The sequence below is a fragment of the Hemiscyllium ocellatum genome, chromosome 37, assembly GCF_020745735.1.
Source record: "Hemiscyllium ocellatum isolate sHemOce1 chromosome 37, sHemOce1.pat.X.cur, whole genome shotgun sequence".
NCBI classification, from domain to species: Eukaryota; Metazoa; Chordata; class Chondrichthyes; order Orectolobiformes; family Hemiscylliidae; genus Hemiscyllium; species Hemiscyllium ocellatum.
In genome coordinates this window covers 35,301,203-35,321,506 of record NC_083437.1, presented here as the reverse complement: position 1 = coordinate 35,321,506, position 20,304 = coordinate 35,301,203, and the positions used below count along the sequence as shown (strand labels likewise).

The following is a 20,304-nucleotide window of genomic DNA, read 5'->3' as shown; positions in this document are numbered from 1 at the left end:
GAAGAAATCATATTTAGCCAACTTGTTGGCGTTTTCTGAAAACATAACAGAAAGGCTCAATGAGGGTAATGCTGTTGATGTGATGGACATGAATTTCCAGAAGGTGTTTGCTCACAAGTATGTTGTGTCACACTGTATCAAAGTTATCGGTCAGATATAAAAGGGACAGTAACTATGTGAATAAAAAATTGGCTGTGATAGAAAACAGCCAACAGATCTTTTTTGGACTGGATCAAGGTTTGTAGTGGAGTTCCTAGGGGGTTGGTTGGGACTCTTGCCTTTCCTGATAGACATTAGTGTTCTGAATCTTATTGTGCAGGGGACAATTTCACAGTTTGCAGGTGACAGGAGACTTGGAAGGTTTGTAAACTGTCAGGAGGACAGGGTTGTACTCCAAAAGGGCAATGGGGGAAGGTGAGGACTGCAGATGCTGGAGAGCCAGAGTCGAAAAGTGTAGCATTGGAAAAGCACTACAGGTCAGGCAGCATCTGAGGAGCAGGAGAGTTGACGTTTCGGGCATAAGGAATAAAGGGCTCATGCCCAAAACGTCGACTCTGCTGCTGCTTGGATGCTGCCTGACCTGCTATGTTTTTCCAGCGCCACTCTTTTCGAGTTTCAAAGGACAGTGACAAGATAGTGGAGTGGGTGGACAGATGGCTGATGAGATTTGGTTGGAAGAATTTTGAAAGACAATATCAAATAGGGGATATTTTCTAAAAGAAGCGCAAGAGTAGAGGGACCTGGTTGTATAAGTGCACAGATCATTGAAGGTGAAATGATAGATGGTGAAGGCAGTTAATGAAGCAAACCGCGTACTCAGCTTTATTAACAGAACATAATGTATAAGAACAAGAACGTGATGTTGAATTTGTATAAGAATTTTGTTAGGCCTCAGCTGGAGAATGGTGGACAGTTGCAGATGTCACATTATCGGAAATATGTGAATGCATGGAGAGAGTCAGAAACAGCTCCAGGAATAAGAAACTTCAGGTTCAACTAAAGCATTCAAGGGAACATTGGATGCTTATTTGGATAAAAATGCTGTGCAAGAGAATAAGGAAAAAGCAAAAAAAAAGGCATTAGGTAATGGTGCACAGGCACGCTGGGCCAAATGGCCTCCTGCTATGCTGTAACAATTCTGTGCTTCTGTGATTTAGTCCATCACTTCAGAGCAATATTGAGAGAGAAAAAAACACTACCAGGAATAAGAATGCAAAAATGTGCCGTCAAGGCGGTTGTTGACGCCAAGATTTAGCATTTCACCACTGGCCTTGAAATGAGGAGCCGAGCACCAATCCAAAATCAAATTTGGGATCTTTGTCATTTTAAATGTGCAGAACCTAATTGTATGCTATTTTTACTTAAATGATAGTTTGCAGGATTCTTTTTGGCATGTTGTTGATAATACATTCCGTGTGGTTAAATAAATAAAGGGGTAATTGATTTGCAAACAGCTATTGAAGTGTTGAGAATCTACACCCACTTATTGCTTCAGTTTTGTTTATCACCTCCAGGTGCAAATCTCCTTTGTTTCTAGATTGCTGTGATCTAGTGAGAAGAGTTGTGGTCTCATCTTTTGACCAGGAAATCAGGCTTACCTATTATGCCACCCTTCCCATCACAATAACTCAAGAAGAGATGGAACCTGGGGATCTAGTGTTCATTTCAGGAACCTACTTCAAATCCAAATATATTGTCAATTCTGTGATTTATCATAATTGTATACACCACACTGGTTGCTTTGATTATATCTAAAGCTTTTTGCATTTTTAAATTTCCAAACAATTTAATTATCATCATCACAATTTTAAAATTAACTTTTGATCAGCTTGGATTCACACCAACTATCAAGCAACCAATTCTCAGCCTTTTGTTACTCATTACCAAACCACTAAGACATTTGTGTAAAAATTTCCATAGATAACTCAACCACACATCCTTCCATCCTTCCTACAGTGAAAAACCCTACTTCACTGTTGATCTTAATTCTCTGTAACTCATTTAAGAACAGAAAAGGTGTGAATTTTGATTAGTATATTTGCACTTGGAACCCTGGCTGGAGTATATTGTACTACTTTAGTCATATATAAGCCATCTTTTAACTTTTGGGTTATAGCAATTCCAGCAAGGTTTCTTCTTTTGCCCCACCACAAATACTTCAGAGTCTTCCGTAGGATTTCTCTTGGTCACTCAACCTCAGCTGCATGCTCTGTCTCATTGACATTGTGAAGGAGTGGTGCACTCAGCTCTACCTCTCCACCATCCCCCTTGACTTTGCCACTGTTGTCAGATCACTTGTCTTGGGTGAGCCTCGATATTCCTCTGTTTCAACATTAAGGAGAGGAAAGCCATCCCACTCATCTACCCAGAATGTTAGTTACCTCAGAGATCATCATTGGATTGAACCAAGCTGCATGCAACCTTGGTATCTGATATGAATTTCCAATACAGTAAGTGCTCGATCATATAAAATAAACTGTTGTATCTATCTCTGTAGCAATCAGTTTTAATCCTGCCTCGAGGCACTTGTTGGTGAAACATGCACCCACCACATTGTGACATTCAGATTTGACTGTTTCAATGAGCTGCTGGTCAGTTTCCTATTCCATTTCCTCCATAAACTTCAACTGGTCCAACCCCTTGATTAGCACCACATCCTTAAACACCCATCGCCTCCATCACTGATTCTCAGTAGCATCAATGTGTACAATCTACAAGATGCACTTCAGAAATTCGCCTTAGACAGCAGCTTCCAAACCAACAACCACTTCCACCTAGAAGGATAAGGGAAGCAGACACTTGTGAACAACACCCTGCAAGCAACTCGCCATCCTGATCTGGAAATATATTGCCATTCCTTCCATGTCGCTGGGTCAAAATCATGGAATTCCTTCCCTAATGGCATTGTGGGTCCACATGTAGCATATGGACTGCAGCTGTTAAAGAAGGTATCTCACGACCACCTTCTCAAGGACAACTAGGGATGGGCAATAAATGCTGGCCAGCCCTTGATACCCATGTGCTATGAGGGAATTTACAGTGTTGCTAGTTTCCTGCACCTTTAAGAGTTGCCCACGTGAATGAAATTGAAATTGAAATTGCTATTTTGTTTCTTCAACAATAATTAGGTTAGATTGTTGAATCGATGCCAGGAAAGACAGAGCTTTCCTTTTGTGAAACTTATCAATGTGTGTTATAGAGGGAAACCTTCTCAGTAATCTCCTATGCACAACAGTCCTATCAGAGACCCTGCCACATTATCTGTTTACATTGAGGACACCAATATCTTGTATCAAGAGCTAGTCATCCCTGTAAACGCCCTTTGTTGTGCACGGCCTCTGTATTTTAATTCATGGTTCCTTTACGTTTGTTGCTAGATTTAGGGTGTGTGCAGCAGGACGTGCAGATTGCTACATTTGGCTCAGCAGGACTTCTGCTAGAGACCTCTTAGTGAGTCAGTAATTTCTTTATTTCCTTTTTCCTCTTACCTAAAAGCAAAATTACAAGACTGATGTGAGATTCGGTAGAACTGCTTAATTAAAATTTATTGTGAAAAGTCATCCTTTGGAAGATGACTTTTGGAAGGGCAATATGCTGTATTGATAATTGTGTGATCTGCATTAAAAGTAGACCTCAAAGGTTCATTATTACAATTACCACACTGTACTGGGTCATTATTTTCAAGGGATGTATTGTGGTAGGATCTTTCGGTCACGAAAGAAACTATTTCAACGATAAGAGAAGGAACAGCTAATAATTTGTGCACCCATCTGTACATCAAAAGACCCTTTCAGTACAGTGTAATATGTTATTTTAATTTATTTTTATTATTTGTTTATCAATAAAGCATCTCTACCCTTATGGTTAGAATGTAGAACCCACTACCATAAGAAGTAGTTAAAGCCTTTACACAGAGGCTAGCTCAGCACATAATGGAGGAAGGAATAAAAGGTTGTGATGGAGTTAGACAAAATAAGGTGGGAGAAGACTGTTGGAGCATAAACCTTGGAATGGAATGGAATACCTGAGCTGACTGGTCTGTTTCTGCGCTGTACACTCTATGTACAGTGGAAACTCAATTATCCGAATGAGACGGGCGGGCACTATTTCATTCGGATAATCGATTATTCAGAAAATCGATTATATGCCTTTCTTCTGGGGCTCAGAGTTTTTAAAGACTGCTCCCCGTTCCGGAGACAAGCAGCACACAGCACACGACACCCCACCCCCAACACCGCCCCCCATCCGCTCCCCATCCAACACTGCACCCCGCTGCCCTATTCCATATCTACCACTGCCTCCCAACCCGGTCCAACCTCGCCTCCTCCCCCCCAAACCGGTCCAACCCATCCCCCAACCCGGTTCAACCCCACCCCCCAAATCTGTCCAACCCCGCCCCCTGCTCCCCAACCCAGTCCAACCCTGCACCCCCGCCCCATGCCCCCCAACCCGCTCCAACCCCACCCCTGCCCCCAGCAACAAAGCGCACAAGCCCCTGCCCCCAACCCTGCCCCCCGCCCCACTCCAACCCCGCTCCTACCCCCCAGCAACAAAGCGCACAAGCCCCTGCCCCCCGCCCCGCTCCAACCCGACCCCTACCCCCCAGCAACAAAGCGCGCAAGCCCCTGCCCCCAACCCCGTCCATCCCCGGCCCCAGTCCGGGGTATCCGGACTGTACACCAACAACAAGACTGCTGCTACAGCTGCCTTTGTGAAGTAATTCTCCAAAGAGCACATACACACACACACACACACACACACACACAACTTTTTACTGCAAAGCTTTGACCAATTTCACGTTTGCCCCACACAGGACAATGTTGGAGAGATTATTCCTGGGAAGCTGGGGGGGGGGGGGGGGGTTGCAGATGGTTAAGGTACACTCCTCTGTAGAACTCCAGGGAAAGTGTGGGGGTAGAGAGAGGGCAGGAGGTCAGTCATTTGGAGACGGTGCCCGTTTAATCACTGTAAACAAAAGACACAATCACTGTGGGAAACACGTCTTTGATGTTTCCATTGTTACCTCGAGATCTCCTTCGGATAATCCAATTTTCAGATAATTGGTATTTGGACAATCGAGGTTCCCCTGTAGTTCCATTAATAGTAACATAAAAGCCACAAGAAAAAAAAATCAGTGTTCATTTCACAGTGTGCACTCCTTCATGCTCTGCAGCTCCTTTTATTACACACTCTTTACCTGCTTTATTAAAACACTGAACTTTTTTTTTCCTTTTGCTTACAGCCATAAGCCAACGCCGTGACATTGTCCATGTTGGATTGAATTGGAGATGGAGAGTGGACTCTTGATGTTCACTGGGCAAGGGGCATAGTTCAGTGTTTCAAATCCTTCAAGTTTGTTTCCAGTTCTTCTGGGAATATGAAGTACCATTTAAATTGATCAACATATGGCCGCAGGGGATCTGTATGAGGTAAATGCATGGTTATTACTGATCTGGGATATCTCATAGATTCACTTGATTGATTCCAGAAATGAGGGGTTTGTCTTATGAAGAAAGATTGAATAGTTTAGATCTATACTCTCTGGGATTTAGAAGAATGAGGGGAAATCAAATTAAGGTATTCAAGATGATAAAAGGTGTGGATAAAATAGATGTGGAGCAGATGCTTCCTCTTGTGGAGCATTCTAGAACGACAGCTCATAGTCTTAGGATAAGGGGTGGCAAATTTAAACAGAGTTGAGAGAAACTATTTCTCCCAAAGTATTGTGAATCTGTGGAATTGATGACCCCAAAGTACAGTAGATGCTGGGACAGTGAATAAATTTAAGGAGGAGTTAGACAGATTTTTAATTGGCAATGGGTTGAGGGGAGGAAAATGGAGGTGAGGAGCATATCAGCTGATTGAGTGGCGGAGCAGACTTGATGGGCCAAATGGCCTAATTCTGCTCCTACATGTTATAAACGTATACAAAGCATCCACAAGAATCGCCTTATTGAATCTGGTTGAAAATAGAAGATGCAGCCAAAATAATCAAGTAATCTTCCAGACTCTCTCATGTACAAATACACCGAGGATTAGGGGGAAACAGGTCAGCAGTGATGTAATGAATCTGATTGGCAGAGCTGAGTTTTCCTTACTGACTTTGGAATTCTGCCATTAAATGGAGATCAGAAGTCTGCTCCCATTGGAAAACATTCACTCTTTGTGACTTTCCCCAGAGCAACAGTTAAGGACCAGGAGCTAGTTTTTCTGACTCATTTAGAATGGTTGGTGGGCTTTTGAAAGGGGAGGGTCAGTCAGAGACCTTTCAGCTAGAAACCAACAATAGGATGCCACCATGAGGGGTAAATGAAGGAAAGGCCATCTGAAAATATAGATGGTCCCTCTCTTTTTTTTTCAAACTCTGAAGTTAAAATGGCCTTATCAGTGTGACAATTTAGGGCTTGCCCGTCTCAGTTCCCACCTCCATAGTGAGAAACCTGCTCCATCTCTTTCTTAATATCATTGTGAAACCAGCCATGCGGTCCCAGATTAATTCTCCCTCTTATCTCCTCTGTTTCTCTTTCCTCATGAAGATATAGATGACCATTACTCATCACTTTAATTATGATATATCTGAAATGGGGATCTAAATAATGCTGGGAGTACTGAGTTTCCAGTCAACGCAATGGTACTCTGTGGTGTCTCACATTTACTTCAATGTGACATGTTAAGACTTTGCCTTTATGCACATTTGAAAAGATAGAGGGAAAGGCCAGCTGACCCCTCAATACTGTCATGATGCAAGCAGTGATTAGAACATAGAACATAGAACATAGAAAGATACAGCGCAGTACAGGCCCTTCGGCCCTCGATGTTGCGCCGACCGAATCCTACCTAACCTACACTAGCCCAATAACTTCCAAATGCCTATCCAATGCCCGCTTAAATGACCATAAAGAAGGAGAGTTCACCACTGCTACTGGCAGGGCATTCCATGAACTCACAACCCGCTGTGTAAAGAATCTACCCCTAACATCTGTCCTATACCTACCACCCCTTAATTTAAAGCTGTGTCCCCTAGTAACACCTGACTCCATTAGCGGTAAAAGGTTCTCAGTGTCGACCCTATCTAAACCCCTAATCATCTTATACACCTCTATCAAATCTCCCCTAAACCTTCTCTTCTCCAATGAGAACAGCCCCAAGTGCCTCAGCCTTTCCTCATAAGATTTTCCTACCATTCCAGGCAACATCCTGGTAAACCTCCTCTGCACTCGTTCCAATGCCTCCACATCCTTCCTATAGTATGGCGACCAAAACTGCACACAATACTCCAGATGAGGCCGCACCAGAGTCTTATACAGTTGCAACATGACCTCAGGACTCCGGAACTCAATTCCTCTACCAATAAAGCCCAGTACACCATATGCCTTCCTCACAGCACTATTTACCTGGGTGGCAACTTTTAGAGCTCTGTGTACATGGACACCAAGATCCCTCTGCTCATCCACACTACCAAGTAGCCTACCATTAGCCCAGTAATCCATCTTCTTGTTACTCCTACCAAATTGAATGACTTCACACTTAGCTACATTGAATTCCATTTGCCACATTTCTGCCCAGCTCTGCAACTTATCTATATCCCGCTGTAACCTACCACTTCCTTCCTCACGATCCACAACTCCACCGACTTTTGTGTCATCCGCAAACTTGCTTACCCAGCTTTCAAGCCCTTCCTCTAGATCATTTATAAAGATAACAAAAAGCAATGGTCCCAAAACAGATCCTTGAGGTACACCGCTAGTAACTGCACTCCAAGATGAACATAGTCCATCAACTACTACCCTCTGTCTCCTTCCAGCCAGCCAATTCCTAATCCAAACCTCTAATGTATCCTCAATGCCATACCTCCGTAGTTTTAGCATTAGCCTACCATGGGGAACCTTATCGAACGCCTTACTAAAATCCATATACACAACATCTACTGCTTTACCCTCGTCCACTTCCTTAGTCACCTTCTCAAAGAACTCAATAAGTTTTGTGAGGCATGACCTGCCCTTCACAAAACCATGCTGGCTATCCTTGATCACGTTATTCCTATCCAGATGTTCATAAATCTTATCCCTTACCATTCTCTCTAAGACTTTGCCCACCACTGAAGTCAGACTCACTGGCCTATAGTTACTAGGGCTATCCCTACTCCCTTTCTTGAACAAGGGGACCACATTCGCTATCCTCCAGTCCTCTGGTACTATTCCCGTTGACAATGACGACATAAAAATCCAGGCCAATGGCTCTGCTATCTCCTCCCTAGCTTCCCATAGGATCCTAGGGTAAATGCCATCAGGCCCAGGAGACTTATCTATTTATCTATTGTGACACAGTGATATCTGAGTGCAAGTCCTGAGCTTTACCACCTCTGCAATGTACATTTAACTCAATCGCTCTGAGCGGTAAATCCCAACTCTAAAAGCACACCAATATGGACTTATTTTTCACTCTTTTGGGTGAGTTGGGCTGACAATATGCTGCCAGAATATGCGATTACCTGGGAAACTGCATACAAAAATCTCATCTCTTTCAGATGGAAAGGAGCAGTGCAAAATTGACTTGGGCGGAAGTCATGGAACATGTGACGTAGGCGATGTCATTGGCGGTGTTCCGGTGAGTGACCTCTGTTGGGGTGGAAGTGGGTGTGGCAGCGGCAATTCCAGGGGCGGAGATAACATGTCGAGTAGACTTAGCATTAGTTTCAGTGACAAAACCTTCTCTCTCCCTGCCTCCAGTAAAAACACTATCCATTCTTCCCAATTTCTCTGCCTTCACCGCATCTACTGCCAGGAGGACCAATTCCACCATAGAACATCGCAGATGGTCTCCTTTTTCCAAGACCGCAATTTTCCCTGCCATGTAGTTGACAATGCCCTCCTCCACTTCCTGCACCTCCGCCCTTTAACCCCACTCTTCCAATCACAACAAGGACAGAACCCATTTGGTCCTCATCTTCCACCTCAATAACCTCCAGAAACATTGCATCATCCTCCACCGTTTCCGCTACCTACAAACAGACTCCACCACCAGGGATATATTTCCCTCCCCGCCCCTAACTGTGTACCAGAGAGATCATTCACTCCACAACTCCCTTGTTAGGTACACACTGCCCCCACCCCCCCACCCCAACAACCCACCCTCTACTCCCAGCACTTTCACCTGCCACCACAAGAAGTGCAAAACCTGCACAAACATCTCCCCCCTCACTTCTGAACCCAAAGAATCCTTCCACATCCAACAGAGATTTACCTGCACTTCCACACACATCATCTATTGTGTCCTTTGCTCTTGATGTGGTCTCCCCTACACTGGGGAGACAGGACGCCAACTTGCAGAGCATATCAGAGAACATCTCTGAGACACACACACTAAACAACCCCACTGCCCCATGGCCGAACACTTCCTTTCCCTCTCCACCAAGGACATGCAAGTCCTGGGCCTCCACTACCACCAAACCGTAATAACCCGACACCTCATCTTCCACCTTGGGACCCTCTAACCACGTGCAATCAATGTGGATTTCATCAATTTCCTCATTTCCCCTCCCCCAACTTATCCCAGATCCAACCTTCCAACTTGGTACTGTCCTATCTGATAGCATTCCTTCCCACCTATCTGGCCCACCCTCCTCTCTGACCTACCACCTTCACCCCCATCTTCATCTACCTATCACATTCCCAGCTACCTTCCCCCCAGCCCAACCCCACTCCCATTTATCTCTCAGCTCCCTTAGGCCACAAGCCTCATTCCTGATGAAGGGCTTATGTCCGAAACGTCAAATCTCCTGCTTTTTGGATGCTGCCTGACTGCTGTGCTTTTCCAGCATCACACTCTTTGACTCTGATCTCCAGCATCTGCAGTCCTCCTTGGTCAATTTCAGACCAGTTCTGATTGGGCATTGACCCACAGCATAACCCCATCCCGATAGGGCAATGTCACTGAGGAAATCAGTAGGATTGGGAAATAAAAACATCACATTGGTGCATAGATGATTAGAAGGAGTTGGAAATAAGGGTATATTGTTGGAGAATGAATGAGGAAGATTTACTGTGTAGCTGACCACTATTCTGTGTGATATAGGAGTTCTTAATGCAAAATTCTCCATCATCCAATAGCCATTGCTTCTCCATCTCGATGAGCCAAATATTCACAAACGAGGAAATTAAGGACAGTTTGTGCAATGTGTTCTGATGATGTCTGTTTCAGTCAGAAGCAATAACTTTTATATAACATCTTTATTCTGGCAAAATATCCCAAGGTGATTCACAAGAATTCTATCAATCAAAATTTGTCACCGGATCATGTTAGGACATTTCAGAGCAAATGACAAAAAGTTTGGTTGAAGAAATGGATTTTGGGGCACATCTTAAAGGTGTGGAGGAAGTTGGAAAGACGGAGAGATTTAGGGAGGAAATTCCAGCAATTCAAAACAAGTCAGCTGAAAACACAGTTGTCAACGGTGTGGCAATTAAAATCGAGAATATGCAAGATTTTGAAATTGGAAGAATGCAGAAATCTCAAAAGCATGTAAGGGTGGAGGAGACGACAGAGACAGGGTGGGGTGATGTTATGGGGAAATTTGAATGCAACAAAATGAGCAAGCAGATCTTAAATTAATTTTAAGCCAGTTTTGTCATAAAAACAGGTATAAGTGACCACGAATAGACAAATTTGTGTCTACTGCAACTTCCCACATTGCCACTTATGTCTCTCTTGTGTGATATATCCAATTCCCTGATGACCATTTTTGGTGTAAATTTGAGGTGTGCTCACCATCTCCAGCAGTGGCAGATGTTCATTTGCATGTACCAACCATTAAACAAATTTGCATCTACAACTATAAACACAAATTTGTAATGCAAAGCTTAGTTTGTATTCAATTTATCTCCCAGATATTAATTTTTGTTTGGCCTGGTAATATTTGCTAAGGAAGCCTTGAGCCAGGAAGCTGAGGTCTACTTTGTGTGGTTAATTGTTTTGTTATGTTCTTTTCTTTTAATCCATCCCTTTTCAGCAAATTGACATCCATCAATTTGGTAAAAAACAATCATGAGGAAATAGACCATTTTATAGCTTTTATCATGAAGCCAGAACAAGTGTGCCTAAGGTTAGCCAACAGCATAGAAAATGTCCCCTACCCTGTTTCATAGTCATAGAGTCATACGGCATGGAATCAGACTCTTTGGTCCAACCAGTCCATGCTGACCACAATCCCAAACTAAACTAGACCCACCTCCCTGCTCCTGGCCCATATCCCTCCAAACCTTTCCTATTCATGGACTTATCCAAATGTCTGTTAAATGTTGTAATTGTACCCACACCCACCACTTCCTCAGGAAGTTCATTCCACACATGAACTACCCTCTGTGTAAAAAAATCTGCCCCTCATGTCTTTTTAAAATCTCTATCCTCTCCTCTTAAAAATGTGCCCCCGAGTCTTGAATTCCCCCAACCTCAGGAAAAGACAACTACCATTAACTCTATCTTTACCTCTCATTATTTTGTAAACTTCAATCAGGTCGCCTCTCAACCTCACATGTTCCAGTGAGAAAAGTCCCAGCCTATCCAGCCTTTCTTTATAACCCAATTGTGAAACCTCCCCATTGTAGTATTGTGACATTTTCATTCTTAATATCAATGACTCTATAAGACCCTGTGTCAAAATAATCATTTTCTACTATTTTCATCATGATGAAAACACCAATTGAAAACCAAGGTAACGTTTTACAAAAGGACTTACCAAAAAAAAACAGAATATGGAGGTTACATCTACAGAGAGTTATTCAATTCAAAACATGTATTGTGGGATTTGTGTGTGTGTATATATTTGAATGGCAGTTCTTCCTGGGATTGAGATATTTGCATTTGCTTTGAGCTACTTTTTGAAACAAAATGCATTTCTCTTCTTGTCAGTAAAACTGTGCAACCCATTTGAAGCTATCTGAAAAGATAGACCAAAAAGAATCTCTGGAACTCTCTCCCAAACAGCATTGTGCTTGTACCTACCCAAAATGGACTGCAGTGGTTCAAGAAAGCAACCTTCTCAAAGCAACTAGGGATAGGAAATAAATTCTAGGCAAGCCCATGACACCCAGACCCCATGAATGAATAGAAAAGAACAGTGGACAGCAATAAACCACTGTGCAATGGTTGCTATTCACGAATCTTAGTAGCAGATGCATACTGTGAGAAAGGGTTAAAACAAAATGAGTCACCCCATCTGATCCACTTTTTTTGCAGACATGTAGATGAACAGAAAACACGCAGGAACGAAATTGATCCCTCTTTAAATTTGCACATGTGAACCCAATGATGTCTTCAGAAATGTTCCATACTTTTAGCTGTAGGCCTTAGCAGAGGCATGCCTGCTTTCTCATCAGGCCAAACAAGACAGATAGGAGTGCTCCAATTGTGGCTAGATCTTTACATCACCTTGTTTCCCATAGGCTTCACACCCTTCTATACACCTCAATTTCTGCTGCAGCCTTATGCCCAGCAAGTCCGCTCTTCATTTCAGCACAGGCTCTGCCCCAGTCTTGAACAATGTGGATTATGATGAGATTTGTGGCAGAATTCTGCAATATGTCCAGTGAAATATATCTCAAAGTTGGGAGCAACTCACTGCATCTTTTATACATATAATTCAGATGAGGCAAATTTCTTACTGGGCAGCAGCATGCAGCCAATTAAGGAGGATTGTCTTTTGTTAAATGCCTTATTAATAGCATAACTTTCCTCATTAATCTTCAGCTTCCTAGATTACAAAATGCATTGAAGTCAGAGGGAGTGTCTGACAAATTCAGCTCACTGTTGGCTGCATTGAACCTCCATGTTAATCAGTATCAAATACCATCTTGCAATATAGCAAACCGAGTCTAACAATTACAGCTGAATCAAAAAGTGTGGTGCTGGAAAAGCACAGGCGGTCAGGCAGCATCCAAGGAGCAGGAGAGTTGACGTTTTGAGCATAACCTCATCATCAGGATTGCTGATTGCACAGCAAACACATATTTATGCAATCAAATGGCCATGTCAAAAAATGGGTTTGATCTAGACCTCAGTTTAGTCATGTTGGGACAGTGTGGTGATGTTGGTCAGGGGCCTTGGGACTGTCAGGCACAGGTACAGTCTGCAAACAGTCCAGGCTTGACCGTGGCCAGTTGTCTCTTTGAGCCAGGCACGGTCAGGGGAAAATGGGCAATAATCAGTCCTGTAGAGTATCTACATTGAGATTCCGCCACAGAAGATGGATAGGGTCGTCGGAGGCTGAGGGGTGACCTTATAGAGATTTACAAAATTATGAGGGGCATGGATAGGGTAAATAGACAAAGTCTTTTCCTTGGGGTCAGGGAGTCCAGAACTAGAGGGCATAGGTTTAGGGTGAGAGGGGAAAGATATAAAAGAGACCTATGGGGCAACGTTTTCACAGAAGGTGGTACGTGTATGGAATGAACTGCTGGAAGAAGTGGTGGAAGCTGGTACAATTGCAACGTTTAAGAGGCATTTGGATGGGTACATGAATAGGAAGGGTTTGGAGGGATATGGGCCGGGTGCTGGCAGGTGGGACTAGATTGGGTTGGGATATCATGGACAGGTTGGACCGAAGGGTCTGTTTCCATGCTGTACATCTCTATGACTCTAAGATGTTTTCACTAGTGAGGGAATTCAAAGCCGGTGACATAGTTACAGAAGGGGATGTTCATTTAAAAAGATCCAAAGAGATTTCCAACACATTTTCAGCTCTGATCTCCAGCATGTGCAGTCCTCACTTTCTCCTCGAGGTTCAAACTTATTCTAAGACTTGAATAGAACAGTGCACTTTGATCGTCAAGAGCTGAGGGATTGTGCAGCACTATCAGTGATACATCTTTTAGATGAGATACTAAACCGAGGCTTCAAGATGCTCGCAGGATATGAGCTAGTCATTATCATGGTGCTATTTGTGAGATTTAACAGCTGGGTTTCATTTAACACTTCGAAAGTACCTCATTGGCTGTAAAGTGTTTTGAGATATACTGTATAAGTTCAAGTTCATTTGCCTTTTCATAACAATCCCCTAATCTGGTACCGTTCTGAATCAGATTTAAACATTACCTTCAATAAAATTCTTCTCAGCTTTCTCAATTTGTAGTTAGTATTTTAAATTTACTCTGTTCACTTAGCAAGAAATGGTGTCGAAAATGGAATAGTTTCTTGTACATTGGTATAAATATATAAGCTAAAACCAATTAATATAGTATATATTTAACACAAAGTAATCCCGAATCAATTATTGGGTAAAGCATAATTGTTGTTTATAGTTCAATTAGGGGTCTATTTAGCCTTTGTCAAGAATTGTGTTCGGGCATGTTTTCAGTAGCTGGGGTTGGAATGTATAATTTGTTCTTGTAGTAGTTGTTGCCTAGTAACAATAGTTGTTCATAGTTCTTTGGTGGGGGTGGGGGGAGGTGGGGTGGTTTGAGGGAGGGAAAGGAGGGGAAAATGATCTATCCTCAGCTAGGCAAACAGGTGTCCACTGGGTGAATGAACAAATAGTATATTTTCTGAAACATTTGCCTGGTTTTGGTTGTAAGTATTCTGTAGTAGTATGGGGCTGGGTTGAGCGTATTGGAGTTAGCAGGTCCTTTAAGTAGTGTATGTAGAGTGAGGTTCTATGTTCACTTTATAAATTGGTGACTCAATTCCAAATGGTTCCAACTTAAGTTGGTTTCTCAGAAATAATGTCCAACAGTTCAATATTTTTGTACCCACAAATAAATATGCTGCTTAGTTTCCATTTTGTTGTCTCCACGTTTTGCAAAATGATGCCTCTATATGGAAAGGATACAACTGGCTTATTAATCAGTTATCTCACTCATTACTATTTATCAGAGTTTCTTGTGCACAACATGACTGCCAGATTTGCTAAATAGTAATTAAATGCATTTCAAATGCATTATCTGTGTTGGAATTAAGGTGTTACTGAAGTCTACATCTTTAGCTGTTCAAGAGCCAAAGCTAAAAGTAAAGATATGTAAGATGAAAGGACCAACAATACTAACCTTATTCTCCCATATATTTTGAAAATGCATCTTTTATCCACCTTGCGACACTCTTACAAACTTAACAACTGGATTTGGAGTAGTGTGGTTAAAGCATCTGGAGAAGATTCTGAGTTAGCATTTCAATGGTTATATTGAAGCAAAAGAGAGGAAAGTATTGAACTGATCTAAGAAAATGGGACTGAAAATTTAAACTGTGCTCCTGGCCATGTCTTTCTGCATTTTTGGAAACTTCATATTCGTGAAGGATGAAGAATCTTGACCAATCCCTCGTCAGTGTTGAATTAAACATTCACAGTCATTTGGATTGTGATGACCAGGGAAGACCCTCTTTTCCATTGAACCGGCCCCTTAGAAATGATCCCTTTTGTATCACAATATATGCACACGCCCAGCTGAAGGCCATATGATCTTCTGGGTGAGGTAAAAGATCCACTAAAAACTTAGGCTAACTTGAGAAAATAAAAGCAAGGAAATTCTTCTCCGACTCTGTTAGTGATTGAGACTAGTTCAGGCGATCACTCTGATCCTGATTAATACCACATAATACCCACTTTTAGTACAAGACAATCTCTGCTACAGCCTGCATTAGACCCAGCTCTCACTTGAAGGAATTCAGCGAATCAGAATCCATCACTTGAACCTGTAGCCTTTTACCAAAAGGTCCACTGGGGAAGAAATACCTCTGAAATCTAGCCTTATGGAGTTTGAGCTGTGACCCTCTGGATGTCTCTATTTCATTGAGTTGAAACAGGCTCTTTGCTTGTAGACAATCTATTCACTTTACCACCTTCTGAACCCCAATCAATCACTCCCATGTCAGGTCTTCTGTAGAGCATAGAAGCTAACTTTTCTAGTCTATCTTGAAAACTAAAGCGGTTCAAATTGGGAATTAATTTACCGGACCTTCTTTGCACCTTTTCTAAAGTCTCACTATCAGTCATTATATGAAAACTAAGACTAGACAGTATTCTAATTGAAGTTTAACTGTGTAAATGAAATATATTTTCCCCAACATTTTATTCATTCTAGTTTTCACTCAACTTTACTCTTCCCAGGAAACTACATGGTTTGATTGAGAGGGAAATGTGTATACTGCACTGTGTGTAAATCTTCAGATATCTGTGAGTTAGAATGTCTTGGTCTTTTTCTTTCTTCACTAACTTCTTTATTTCTCCTTGAAACATATGCAAGTAATCATGATCAGGATTCAGTCTGCTCACATACATAGCATTTCACTTTTCAAAGATAAGTATAATTTGCCAACCAAGAATCCAATGGCCAACATAGCTAGATCCATTTAGAATTTGAAGATTGTCTACTGTTCTGACACTCACACAAATCTATATAGATTCTGCAAATAGATGTTCCACATATACCTAGATCATTAATAAAAATAATATAGAGCAACATTCCTAATATTTAAGCATCTGGAACATCTCTAGTAACCAGTCTTCAAAAGGATCCAAATTCATTTCTGTTTACTGCCTTCAACCTACCAGCTAATTCTCAATGAGATTCCCTACAGTGTGGAAACAGGCCCTTTGGCCCAACAAGTCCACACTGACCCTCCGAAGAAGAAACCACTGAGACCCATTCCCCTACCCTGTATTTACCCCTGACTAATACGCCTAACACTATGGGCAATTTAGCACAGCCAATTCACCTGACCTGCACATCTTTGGACTGTGGGAGGAAACCAGGGCACCCGAAGGAAACCCACACAGACACGGGGCAAGTGTGCAAAACTTCACACAGACAGTAGTCTGAGGTGGGAATCAAACCTGGGTCCCTGGTGCTACAAGGCAACAATGCTAACCACTGAACCACTGTGCCATCCAAGCAACTTTGATTTAAATCAAATTAAAGCATGTTAAAATTCATATTCTGACTAATATCAGAAAATTCAATTCTGTCAAGAAAACCTCTTGAAAAGTTGTTGAAAACATTTTAGAAACTCAAGTAGTATGAAGTCACAAAATCAAAACAGAAATTGATGGAAACACTCACCAGGTAATGGCAGCAACTTTAGAGAAGCAGTTAATATTTCAATTCTGCAACCATTCATCTGACCTGATGAAAGTCTGAAAGCTGAAGGGTTAACTCTGTTTCTCTCTTCGCAGATGCTGCTATAACCGACTGAGTATTTCTGTCATTTTCTGTGTTGATTTCAGATTTCGGGCATCTGGAGCAGTCTGCTTTTTGATTGAATTCAAGCTCAATCAGGTGTCCCTAATATGTAATTTGGTCTCCCCAAGCAGCTTATTTATCATTCATATCAAAATAATCAACCTACAGTTCTAGGGATCAGTCTATTTCCTTGTTTCAGTGTAATTGGCACACTGTTCAGCAAGCCAGCAGAGATATTGGGCTGCATCTTATTTCTGTGGATCCTTAGATGGCTATGAACAGGTTGACTGCCTTTATTGATTGTAATATTCCTACTTCTATGAAAAACACATATTTTCAATGTTAATTTTAACAATTTAGTTACTAACAGCATGGTTGCTTTCTGATAATCAAGCTTTATTGTCAAAGATCATGCAATTCAAACCTGTTCTTTGAGTTCTTGACAAATTGTCCTTGTGAGTTTTTCAGTGACCCAGTAGAACAACAATTCAATGCATCTTCAAATACTGAAAAATCTGTTTTCATTATAACCATAATTGTCTAAGATCCTTTTAGCTAATCTAATCATGACATTTGTTTGCATTAGCTGTTCCTGGGATCTGTTTTTGTTTAGTTGGGTATTAGATAACTTTGATCTGCAGAATCATTTTTGTTTATTCCCATTTGTCATTGTTCATGACCAGTCAGCCACAATAGGTTTTTCTTACCACATGCCCTTCCTTGGCCACTGATTTACAACAATTTTTCGTTAGACTAGTTTCATTTATATTTTGTAGTTTCATCACCTCCCAATAGAGTTAATAGGTGTCAAGCCTTCTGCCATGCTATTAAAGTCTGCCCTTCTGAAATCTGAAGTGAATTGTATATTTTCAGTATCGTTACTTCTACTAGCCATGTGAAGTCTTGTTTAAAACATTGTGGTCATATTTCCCAGGTGTACCCTCACACAGAGGCTTAATGTAAGGTCAGGCTTGCTGCTAAGCACTGGATATAGGATTACCCCGGGCACCTCATTGACAGGCTCAATATGAAACATTCCCCCATATTTTCAACAATTGTTTGCAGCTGCACTGTGACCACAACAGACAGCAAAGACTGCACTTGTCTTCAGCATCCTGGGCTATAAAGGGAGGGCAAACTGAATAGAGTTCCTATCCTTTATCAAGTCAAAAAGTGTGGTGTTGGAAGAGCACAGCAGGTCAGGCAGCATCCCCATTTCGGACATAAGCCCTTCATCAGGAATGATTTGGAGATGCCGATGTTGGACTGGGGTGTACAAAGTTAAAAATCACACAACACCAGGTTATAGTCCAACAGGTTTAATTGGAAGCACAGTAGCTTTCGGAGCGATGCTCCTTCATCATCTGATGAAGGAGCGTCTTTCCGAAAACTAGTGTGCTTCCAATTAAACCTGTTGGACTATAACCTGGTGTTGTGTGATTTTTAACTTCATCAGGAATGTGTGTGTGTGCGGGGGAGGTGGAGTGGGGGAGGGGGTGGTTAAGGGGCTGAGATATAAATAGGTGGGTGAGAGTGGGGTTTGACGGACGTTAGCTGGGAAGGCTCTAGGTAGATGCAGGTGGGGGTGAAGCACATGTGTGGAGCGGATAAATGGGAAGGAAGATGGACAGGTGGGACAGTTCAAGAGGGCAGCGCCGAGCTGGAGGGTTCTATCCATGTTGTGGCTGGAGGGATGGGGTTCAAGGGTGGAGATGTGGGAAGTGGAGAAGATGTGCTGGAGGGCATTGATGACATGTGAGAAGGGAAATTGTGATGCTTGAAATAGAAGGCCATCTGGGATGTTCGGGAGTGGAATTGGTCCTCCTGAGAGCAGATGTGGCAGAAACGGAGGAATTTGGTGTTAGGGATCACATTTTTACAAGTAGGGGTTTGGGTGGAGGTGTAGTCCAGGTAGCTGTGGGAGTTGGTATGTTTGAAGTAGGTGCATGTGTTGAGTTGGTCGCCAGAGATGGAGATGGAGAGGTCCAGAAAGGGGAGGGAAGTATCTGAGATGGTCCAGGTAAACTTAAGGTTAGGATAGAAGGTGTTAGTGAAGTTGATGAACTGTTCAACCTTCTTGTGGGAGCATGAGGTGGCACAGATATAGCCATCAATGTAGCGGAGGAAAAAGTGGGGAATGGTGCCAATGTAACTACGGAACATGGACGTATCCGATGAAGAGGCAGGCATAGCTGGGGCCCATATGGGTGACCATGGCTACCCCTTTGGTCTGAAGGAAGTGGGAGAATTTGAAGGAGAAGTTGTTGAGGGTGTGGACTAGTTCTACCAATCGAATATATGTGTCGGTGGAGGAGTACTGGTCGGGCCGGCAGGAAAGGAAGAAACAGAGGGTTTAGAGGCCTTCATCATGGTGGATGGACATGTACAGGGACTGGATGTCCATGGTGAAGATGAGGCATTGGGGCCTGGGGAAACAGAAGTCATCGAGGAAGTGGAGAGCATGGGTGGTTTACCAAATGTATTTGGGTCGTTCCTGGACCAAGGGGGACAGGACAGTGTCAAGGTATGAGGAGATAAGTTTGATCCTCCTACTCCAAGGACTGTAATTTCCCTTCCCATGTGATCAACAATGTCTTCCAGCGCATCTCCTTCATTTCCACACCCCTCCAACAGCAATCAGAACATCCCCCCCCACAGTCCTCACCTTCCACACTAATCTCCAGATACGGTACATTATCCACCACCATTTCCACCACCAGAGACATGTTTCCTTCCTCATCTCTATCTCCATTCTTCAGAGACCATTCCCCCCGTGACTCCCTTGTTTGGTCTACGGTGCTCACTAACCCACCCTCCACTCCTGGCACCTCCTCTTGCCACAGCAGGAGGTGTAAAACCTGTGCCCACACTTCCTCCCCTCACCTCTGTCCAAGGCCCAAAGGGTATTTTCACATTGGGCAGAGATTTTTCTGCACATCCACCCACCTCATCCACTGTGTCCATAGTTCTTGATGTAGTCTCCTCTACACTGGGGAGACACGACGCCAACTCTCAGAATGTTTCAGGGAACATTTCTGGGACATGCGCACCAAACAACCCCACAGCCCTGTGGCCAATCACTTCAACTCCCCCTCCCATCCTGCCAAGGACATGCGAATCCTGGGCTTCCTCCATCACC

At 42.8% G+C, this 20,304-nt stretch overlaps 1 protein-coding gene across 9 annotated transcripts in view; it reads left to right on the top strand.

Annotated features, from left to right (window-relative positions):
• Positions 1-20,304, top strand: part of LOC132833495 (protein polyglycylase TTLL10-like) — a 205,285-nt gene that overhangs the window by 64,781 nt on the left and 120,200 nt on the right. For all 9 annotated transcript variants that reach the window (XM_060851811.1, XM_060851812.1, XM_060851808.1 and 6 more), the window contains 2 exons: positions 5,243-5,429; positions 8,528-8,607. In XM_060851811.1, coding sequence (XP_060707794.1) covers positions 8,588-8,607 — 20 coding nt within the window. In that variant the 5' untranslated portion in view covers positions 5,243-5,429; positions 8,528-8,587. The remainder of the gene's footprint in view (positions 1-5,242; positions 5,430-8,527; positions 8,608-20,304) is intronic.